This window comes from Falco biarmicus, chromosome 1 (genome assembly GCF_023638135.1).
Source record: "Falco biarmicus isolate bFalBia1 chromosome 1, bFalBia1.pri, whole genome shotgun sequence".
NCBI lineage: Eukaryota > Metazoa > Chordata > Aves > Falconiformes > Falconidae > Falco > Falco biarmicus.
The window spans coordinates 997523-1006680 of NC_079288.1; the positions used below are offsets into that span (position 1 = coordinate 997523).

The window sequence follows — 9158 nt, forward strand, 5'->3', positions numbered from 1 at the left end:
TGGGGAGCCCAGGAGGTGATGAGCTGGGAGGTTTGTTACTCATCTCTTGGTGCAGGAGTCTGGGCTCTGCCAGCTCCAGCCCCTCAGCCATCACCCACATCCTGCCCTGCTCTTGGCTGCAGCATCCCACCTGCTCTGCCCCAGCTGCGCCACTGCCTCGGGGAGCGAGACAGCCCTGCTTTAATCACAGCAGTGGTTTCCAGCTATGACCAGGAGGAAAAATTAAAAAATATCTGTTAGTGTAATTTTTTTATTGTCGTTTAAATTGTGGCTCAGCGCAAGCCTCCACCTGAGGGTATCATCGCCCTTTCCTGTGGCAGCGGGCAGGTGCTGTAGTTTTGTCTTGGCACCTGGGATGGCTGAGTGTAGCTGAGACACTGCTGTCCCCACAGGGGCCAGGGCCCTGCTCAGAGCTGGGGCCAGGCTGGGGTGGGCTGGCGGCGGCTGAGAGCAATGCAGGAGCTGCCACCCATTCCCTGGGTAAAATAGCATTCCCCTTTGGAAAGATGTAGGCTGTTCCCAGTGACACGAAACCAAACAGCCTGTCCTTGGAGCAGCTGGTTTTCAGGGGTGGGGGGGAAGGGGATGGTATCCGTGTTGCCAGAGAGGGCTGAGCTCTGCTCTGAGGGCTGGGGAAGGAGGTGTGTGTGCTACGGGGTGTCTGGCTGGAGCTCTGCAACCGTGCTGCATTTGTAAGTCTGGCAAGGCACTGAGCTAAATCACTTCTGTGTCTGGGGAGGGGTGTTTGGGGAGACAGGGAGGGGGAAACTCTTGGTTGCACCATCGTCTTCAACACCCCTTCTGTGTCTTCTGGCATCATGCCCCTGCTTTAATTCTTGTGGCTGTGTTACTCCCCATCCTGCCCACCTACAAGCCTTGGCTGAGACTCCCCTGGCAGCCCATCTGTGCCTTCTTGCTAATCACCTGCAGGAGTGACTGATGAGCGGCATGTTACGCTCTCAGCCTGTCCCCCATGGGGCTCAGTAAATTGCCCTAAACCAGTTTTGATATATCATTTTACCTCTTACACCTGGAGGATTCTTGATGCTCATTGTCCCCTGTCAAGGGTACCCAGCGCTTGTAGTTCTGCTTCCGTCTGTGGCTGGCAGCATGGGAAAATGCTCTGGGACCCCAGACCTGCAGCATGGCTTGAGGCATCCTCCCTCTCTCCCTTGCCCTGTTTGCTGTGTTATGATGGTTATGACTTGAGGCATCCTGAAAAGGACCTGGAGCAGTCACAGGAGCAAACCTCCCCAAGGAGAAGAGGCTTGGTTAGGGTGGCAGGTGCTGGGCGAAGTGGAGGGGCCCCGGGTGGCTGCGCTCTGGCAGCTTGAGGTGCGGGAGGTGGCAGGGGACCAGGCAGGGATGCCCTTAGTGGAGGCTGTAGGTGTTGCTTGGGAAGGTGCAGCACGAGGACCGTAGGACCCTTGCTCTGGCCCTCGCCAGCCCCCAGAGCCGAGACTCGCTGGCCACAAGCATGGCAGCAGGGAGGGCCCTGCTGACTTATGCTGGCTGCATCCCACCGGGCTGCGTCCCCTTGTCCTTGCTCCCGGGGAGGAGGGAAGGGGAGTGCTGGTGTCACGGGGGGCTGCGCGGTGCCCAAGGCAGCAGCAGCACCGAGCCGGACTGTGCAGCTCCTGCTCCCAGCTGCGGTGGGGTGGGGGTGTCACAGTGTGGGGAGGGGAAGCTGCTTCTGGCTGCTTCGAGGGAGTAGATGGTTTTCCTACTGGTATCTGACTCTAAAAGCAATTTCTCATCTGGGAAGTCTGTTCTGCAGCAGATGTGTAACAAGTAGGAACGTGTAGCAATTACTTTGGAACGGCACAAGCCGTCTGTAGGCGCAGCCCTGCACCATCACATCCCCGTGTGCGGGTGGGCTCCAGCCACATCGCCCTCCGGGCCGAGTGCCCCCTGCCACCCCCACCCCTGAAATGATGCCTTCCAGGAACCATGTCCGGAGCCGAGCCTGGCCACCCAAGGACGAGTGAAATGCCCCGAGCGGCTCCTGCCTGCAGGGAAGGACCAAGAGCTGCGGCGTCCTGCGGGGTTTGGCAGCAGTGCCCACACCGGAGCATTTGCTGCAGAGAGCTGATGGGCATTGGGCACTGGGGGCTACGGGATGGCATTGTCCCCACCATCACCAGCCTGGCAGAGACAGCCGGAGGGAGCCGAGCTTCCAGCCTGCGTCTTAGGAGAAAAAAAAAAAAAAATCAGTTTGTATGATGGTGTTGGGTAAACAGGGAGAGATGAGGTCTAATGCTACGGGAGCAAGAGAGCGCCTGGCCAGTGCGGCCGAGGCTGGGGGTGCCTGAGCAGGCTCCCAGGGGAACCGGCAGAAATTCCTGCCTTCAACAGGCAAAAACCTTCCTCCACAAAAAGACCAGGTCCCAGGCACTGGCTGCTGAGGGAACTGACACACTTAAGAAAACGCACTGTCTTTCTTCACTCTTTATTGTGTAAAAATAAAGTCAACAATTCATGTAATCTCGGCAAGAAAATGGAAAAAGCATGAGTATCAGTAGAAACAGTGCATTTCCCGAACTGCTGCTGCGGACTGGATGCGTAGTATATCGTAACCCATTCAAAACCCAAAGAGACAGAGAGCAAGGAACAGGAAAAATGTACAGCTTTGGTTAGCAAAATAATGACAAATTAAGATACATTTATTCTCTCCCCTACTATACACTATATACATTATGTTGACATCACACCCTTTTTTTTTTTTTTTTTGGCAAATCCAACGCACCTGGGACTGTAGGCGAAGCCTTTCCAGTGGTCTTGTTCTCAGCAGGTTGTGCTTGTCACGTTGCTGATGTGAACAGGTTCTTGGGAGGAACTCAAATTAACTCACCACGGTGGATTATTTTTTTTTCAGTTTTTGTTTTTTTTTTTTTTTTAAAAAAAAAAAAAAAAAAGAGCACAGTTTAAAACATGCTGCCCTGAGCCACAGTTCATACGAAGGTCTCTTGATCTGGGGGTGTGTGTTGCTGCGCCCACTGCTCTTTGGCTGGGCGCTGGTCCCCGAAGCGGCGGTGGCTGGGCCAGCTCTGTGCTCCTGGCCAGGGGCGACCTTGGCCTTGCCTGGCTCCATATGAGCCCCTCCGCTCGGCTCTTTGCCGCAGCGCTGGAATCTGTCAGAGAGGCTCAGGAGCCCTGTGTGAATTCTCTGCCTAATCCTCCGCTGCCACCCTGGGTAGCCCTAGGGGGGTCAGTGGCAGGGCTGGGGGGTGATTTCTGCAATCTGTAGTACAAACCAGGAGTTTAGAAAAGGAAACCATACAAAATGCATGTTATTTCAAAATACACTTCTTTATCTCTTTTTTTCCTGCAGAATCTCAAAGTACTTTTTTCCTCAGGGAGCACTGCTAAATTCTATTTTTTTTATCTTCATAAAAATACCCTTTTTTTTAATTGGTAATAAACTTCCCTTTACAGTAAGAGAAACAACATCGTGTTTTATCAAAAGCAGAAAGGCTTCACACTTTTCAGTGGTAGCTAAACTTCCAGGGGATGGTAAAGGCTATTTTTCACCAGCTATGGCGGGCACGTAGGAGGCCTCGGGGGGGCTGCAGGTGGGGCCGAGGGGGCATACCTGAGTGCGGCAGGTCAGGGAGCGGGGCCGCCGGGTGGGGGGTGTCCCGGCCGCGGGGGTCCCGTCCTGGTGCCCACCGCAGCCCGGGACTATGGCTGTGGTGCTTGGGAGCAGCGCTGGCAGGGGAAAGGGGCTCACCTGGGAACAGATTGGGGGGGGGGCATCACCCCCTCCTTGGAGTGCTGGCCACCACCGCACCCCTGGGATGGGTGATGGGAGGGATGCTGCAACCTTCCCCCAGCTCCCCAGACATCACTCTCCGGGGGGTGGGGTGGGTGGGGCGCGGGGAGGAGGGGCTTCAGGCTGGGGGGAAAAGAGCCCTGGGGGCCTCCGGTCCAGACCCTGCAGCCTTTTAAGGTGCCAGTGCCCAGGGAATGTGGGGCTGCCCCGGGGGTGGGGGGGAAGGCGGCAAAGCAGGGGCCGGGCTGGAGGAGCGGTGAGAGGGAGCGCAGCCGCGCCAGGCCAAGGCACGCAGGCGTTGAAGGACATTGGCAAGACAGAAACCGGAGGGTCGTGGGGCTCCGGGGGCGGGCGGCCCCACTGCTGGGACATCCCTACACCTCGGGACAAAATGGGTGGCTTCGTTCTCTGCGTTTTTGCGCAAACAAACAAAAAAAAGGAAGGGGGGGGGGGGGGGGATGGGACAACGACGACACAACCCAAAACCAAAGAAATAAAAGAACCCAATGAGGAGGTTTCTTTCGCTTGTCCATGGCCCTAGTTGAGCTGGCGACAAGCCTCGAAAGTCCACTTGGTGGCCCCGCCGTAGATGTCGATGTTGGCCTCGGCCCACGCGATGACGTTGCCCGTGAGCGCCTTGGTGCTGCAGGTGGCCAGGCTGTACACCTCGCCGGGGCTCAGCTTCCTGTCCCACACGTTGAAGTGGGCCAGCTCCCCCACGAAGGCTTGTGTGGCATCAAACCCGCCACCCAGTGTGTCCTGCAGAGGAGCCACCATCACGGGGGGCACGCAGCCAGGCTGCCCTGTCCCACCCTGGGAGCACCCAGCACGATCCATCCTCCATCCCCTGGGTGCACCCAGAGAGCAGGGACCCCCACGCTCACACCCCGTCAGCCCTTACCTGCTCCTGGCCCAGGACCAGGACCCCCTGGGGCTTGATGGGGTGGTAGGGTGCCAGGTTCTCACCGCTGCCGGTCTGCGTGCCATCCTGGAAGGCTTCCCACACGCCATCCCGCGTGGTCCAGGTGACACAGATGTGGTGCCACTTGCCATCATTGATGACAAAGGGCAGTTTGGCCACCTGCAGGCAGCGGGTCAGGGCTGTGCGCACGGTGTGTGTGGGTCCCATGCCACCCCCCAAGCCGGTCTGCAGCCCGCCCTGCTCAGCAACCTCCCCACTCCCCAGGGCTGTACCTTGTCATTGATGAGGATCTCCATGGGGTTGTTGCCCCACTCAATGAGCACCAGCTCATTAGCCTGCCCAGGCACAGCATAGGAAAAGGGGGTGCCCATGCCGGGTGAGGCGTTGGACTTCATCCACATGCAGACGCTGAAGGCGTACATCTCTGGCAGGCTCTTCTTCACCTTGGCGTACATGTAGTTGGTGCGCAGCGGGAAGGTGAGCTGGAACCTGTCTGGGGGCCGGTTGTCCTTCTGGCCTGTGGGAGCAGAGGGGCGGTGGGCTCCGGCCGGACACCTTCTCAGTCCGCTTTGGGGGTGTCCGCCCCCACCCCCCGTCCCACCCCCGTTATGCAACGGGCCTTGAGATGGCAGCGAGGAGCAAATCCCTCCGGAGCGCCCAGCTCCCTAATCCCCGGCGCCGGGCAGCGCCCGCAGCATCCCCTGCTCCCGCCGCCGAGCCCGCGGCACCGGCCCCGCGGGGCACAAGGGCCGAGCCTCCCGCCCGGGGCGGGCCGGGGGCCGCGGCGGGCCCGGGGCGCCGGTACCTTTCTCCAGGTCGCTGATGCGCTGGTGCAGCGAGGTGAGGGTGCTCTCGATCTTGCCGCGCTCCTCGGACTCGTTGCGGGGGCTGAACTTGCCCTCCTCCAGGCTGTTCACCCGCGACAGCACCTGCTTCTCCAGGTCGTCGATCTTGCTCTGCAGGATGTCCTTCAGGTTGCTGCTCTGCCCGGAGGAGTTCATCCTGCTGAAGTGCTGCAAGGGGCGAGCGGGGGAGCGGGCTGTTACCGGCCGCCCCGCCGCCGGCGCGGCCCCCCCCGGGGCGCAGCGCGTACCTCCAGGTTCTCCAGCCGCGTCTTCAGGGACTGCAGCGTCTGCCCCAGCTGGCTGAGGGTCTCGGCCGCAGGGGCCCGCGACAGGTCGCCCATGGTGTTCTTGGAGAAGCCGGGCTTTCTGCCGCCGCCCTTGGGCTCGCCGGGCGGCTCCAGCACGCTCTGGCTCTCGCAGCGGCCCAACTTGGCCGTCAGCTCGCGGATGGTCTCCTTCTGGTTCATGATGGTCTCCTTCTGCTGCAGCACCGTCTCCCGCAGCTGCAGCACGGTGCTCTTCAGCTCCTCGGCGGAGCCGGCGCCCAGCGCCGAGGCGGCGCACATGTCCCCGTCCAGCGGCACCGAGGTGCAGATGAAGCGCGTCTGCCCGAAGCCCTGCCCGCGGCCGCGCGGGCAGAGCGGCGAGAGCAGCAGGAGCAGCAGCGGGAGGCTGCCGGGGGGCCCCGCGGCCATGGCTGCGCTGCCGGGGCCGGGCCGTGCCGCTCCGCCGGGCCCACTGCGGCACGCGGCCCCTCTTATAGCGCCCGGGCGGGGCCCGCGCCGTGACGTCACGTGCGCGTGGAATCCCGGCCGCGCGGGGCGGGCGTGTGAGTTGGGGGGGGCGGCCGCGGCGCGCGTGTGTGGGAGACACCGTGCAGCGGAGGGGGGGTGCGTGTGCGGCCAGCGGGTGCGGGCAGGGGTGCGTGTGCACGGGGTGCGTGTGCGGGCAGGCGGGGGGGTGGCGCGGGGGTGCCCCCCGCGGTGCCGTCTCCTCGCGTGGCCCCGTGGCCCGGCCCGGGCTCGGCAAAGCGCCTCCTCGCTCCCCCCGAGCATCCCCGGTCCCGCCCCCCCCCGCAAGGCAGCCCCCGGCTCGGGGGCGCGCAGGCACCCCACGGCGGACGGGGCGGGGGTGGCGCTGGGCGATGCTTGCCCCCTCAGGGCTGGGCTCTGCCCTCCAGCCCCCGCAGCCGGGGGGGGCGCAGGGTGAGGGGCTGCACCCCCAGGTGCGCCCCCGGCAGCCGCTGCGTGTCCTCGGGAGCAGGGTGCAGCGAGGCGCTGTGGGTGCCGTTTGCTGTGGGCGTGCGAGGGCGAGCACCGCTTTTTTTCTTCCTTTTTAATGAGGGAAACGAAAGAAAGAAAAAAAAAAAAAGTGCCCAGGTAATACTTGTATCCATCCTTGGTGGAACCAGTTTGCGGCGGTGAGAATTGCCGCTTTTCTCATCCTCAGCGTCCAGCCAAGGCCAATGCCTCCTCAGTCCCAGGGAACTGAGCATGCAGGTTCTCTGGGATTCGTCCCTCACATTCGTTCCTTGGCCGAGGCACAGAGCACCGGCAGGACCACCCCGCCCCAGCACCAGAGCCTCTCCCACCTGTTGGCTTTGTCCTCATCTTCCCTCCACGTGCAGTGTCGTTAGGGGATGCCTGAGCCGCTGCGGCACAGCCAGCAGCTGCGGGATGAACAGGTGTGTTTGGTGTCCCAGTTCCGTCCACTGCCTGCCCTACCTGCCCTGCGCCGCGGCCCACATGGCTGGAGCGGTCACATAATGCCAAGCTAACCTGTGAAATACGAAGCAATTAGTTTTGATTAGTGAAGTGGGTCAGTAAAATACAAAGGCTGAATCGGTCTGTGGTTCTGCAAAAGACGAAGTACTGCCCCTGCGCCGTCTTGTCCCCCTTTTCTCTCCCCTCCGATGCGGGCCTGATGGGTGCTCTCGGGGAGCTGGAGCACACTGAGCAGGTTCCTGTTGCAGGTGTTTATCTAGCCCCAAGAGTTTGATGACACACTGCCTTGGCCCTTGGCGTACTGTTTGCTTCTCAGAGCACCCGGGCTGCCTTTGGAAGGCCCCGTCCCACCTGGCCGTGCTCCGTGCTGTGCCACGAGTGCAGCATTTCATGGCCAAACCCAGCGGCTTGGGCTTGTCATCAGGTCCAGCAGAAAGGTTGGCAGGGCTGGCAAAGGCCCCAGTGCGCGGCCCCGGCTGGCTACGGCTGCTGATGCCCAGCCCAGAGAGGCCAGGGCAGCACTGGGACAAAAGTGGCCAAGAAGTCTGGAGATGTGCCCAAGAGCTCAGCACCTCAGCAGCACCTTCACTGGGATCCTGTAGTGCTTTCATTGCTGCCTTCCATCAGAGCTGTCCCGGTGCCTGCGGGGACTGCAGAGACTCGTTATTTGTAGCCTTCCTAAGGTTTCTGGTTCTTCCTGCTGATCCTGCAGGGGGGCAGCAGCTCAGAGCCCCCTGGAACCCATGAGGAGCTCACCTCTGGTGCTATGTGCTTTGAAATTCTGGGGGGAAAATATCTGCATTTCCACTCAGTTCTTCACTTCTGCCTTTATTGCCCTGGTTGCTTTTCCTGCTGTTTGCTCCCTGTGCTGTAGCACGTTTCAGTGCAACAGGAATGGAACAGAGAGGAGTTGCAAGGAGGGGGACAGGCAGGATGTGTTTTACTGGGCAGACTGGTCTCCCTTCCGTGCTGGTTTGGTTTTGGAGTTGTTTTGGTTTTGTTTTGTTGTTTTTTTGTTTTTCAGAGAAGGGACATTATGGAAAGGCTAAAAAGACTGCAGGTCTAATTCTTCTGCCACAGGCAGGAACGCAAACTAAAAATAATGTTACTGCAGGCAATACAATTACACTGGTGTAGAACTGGTCTGAGAGGCAGCTGAATTGGTACCCACTTCTGTTAACATCTGCATGGTATTGACAAAGCTGTTCATGTCACCGAACAAATTTAACTAGGAATCTTTTGTCATCCATGGTACATTATGCTGAGATGAGACCAAGGTGACAGGTGCAATAAAATAAACACTCCAATACTATGGTGATGGAGACCGTATAAATACCTAGATAGGAAAAAACAACAAAGCTGCACTACAGTAGATAAGCAAAATAACCCCCGTGTCTCCTAATGCAAAGAAAGATCTAGAAAATATGATCAAGATTTCAGCTTTCCCAGAATCACTGAATCATGCAGTAGGATCCGTTATTGCTTCTGTAGATTTAGGAGCTGTATAGGTATGATGGAATAATGGAGCCCCTATTATTTTTAACTCTTCTCTTGCCTCTTCCAAAGCGCGCTCTGTAGCTAGCTGATTTATTGCTCTGTAGCCGAAAAAAGCTGAGCACAGCTATCAAGGACCCTTGGAGATGATTTAGTTCTGAACAGGAGCCAGCAGGCACATTTGTATTTGTGATGGACAAGCATGGTTCTGGGCAGTCCAGGGTGCTCCCTCCGGGGACCAGAAGCCCTGGCTCCCGGTACCCTCTGCCACGGCTGGCTGCCCAGCGCAGAGTGAGGTATGTGAATATTCGATCTGTTCAACGCTAACCTCTGTGTGAGAACAAATGCATAAAGGACATTTTTTTAAAGTGGACAAATCTCTTTAATCCTGGGAGCTGGAG

At 59.1% G+C, this 9158-nt stretch overlaps 1 protein-coding gene across 1 annotated transcript; it reads right to left on the minus strand.

Annotated features, from left to right (window-relative positions):
* Positions 1-2433: 2433 nt before the first annotated feature.
* NPTX1 (neuronal pentraxin 1) lies at positions 2434-6292 on the minus strand. Its single transcript, XM_056335197.1, has 5 exons — positions 5788-6292; positions 5500-5707; positions 4967-5211; positions 4674-4853; positions 2434-4531 (listed from the first exon to the last, which is right to left on the minus strand). Exons 1-5 carry the CDS (start codon positions 6232-6234, stop codon positions 4310-4312), a joined length of 1302 nt encoding a protein of 433 aa, XP_056191172.1. The 5' UTR covers positions 6235-6292; the 3' UTR covers positions 2434-4309.
* Between the last annotated feature and the right edge of the window lie 2866 nt (positions 6293-9158).

Coding starts and splice junctions, on each gene's coding strand:
- NPTX1 (XM_056335197.1), bottom strand. CDS start 6,234: ATGGCCGCGGGGCCCCCCGGCAGCCTCCCGCTGCTGCTCCTGCTGCTC. Junction 5,212..5,499: donor CATCAGCGACCTGGAGAAAG/GTACCGGCGCCC, acceptor CTGCTCCCACAG/GCCAGAAGGACAACCGGCCC. Junction 4,532..4,673: donor TGGTCCTGGGCCAGGAGCAG/GTAAGGGCTGAC, acceptor GCTCCTCTGCAG/GACACACTGGGTGGCGGGTT.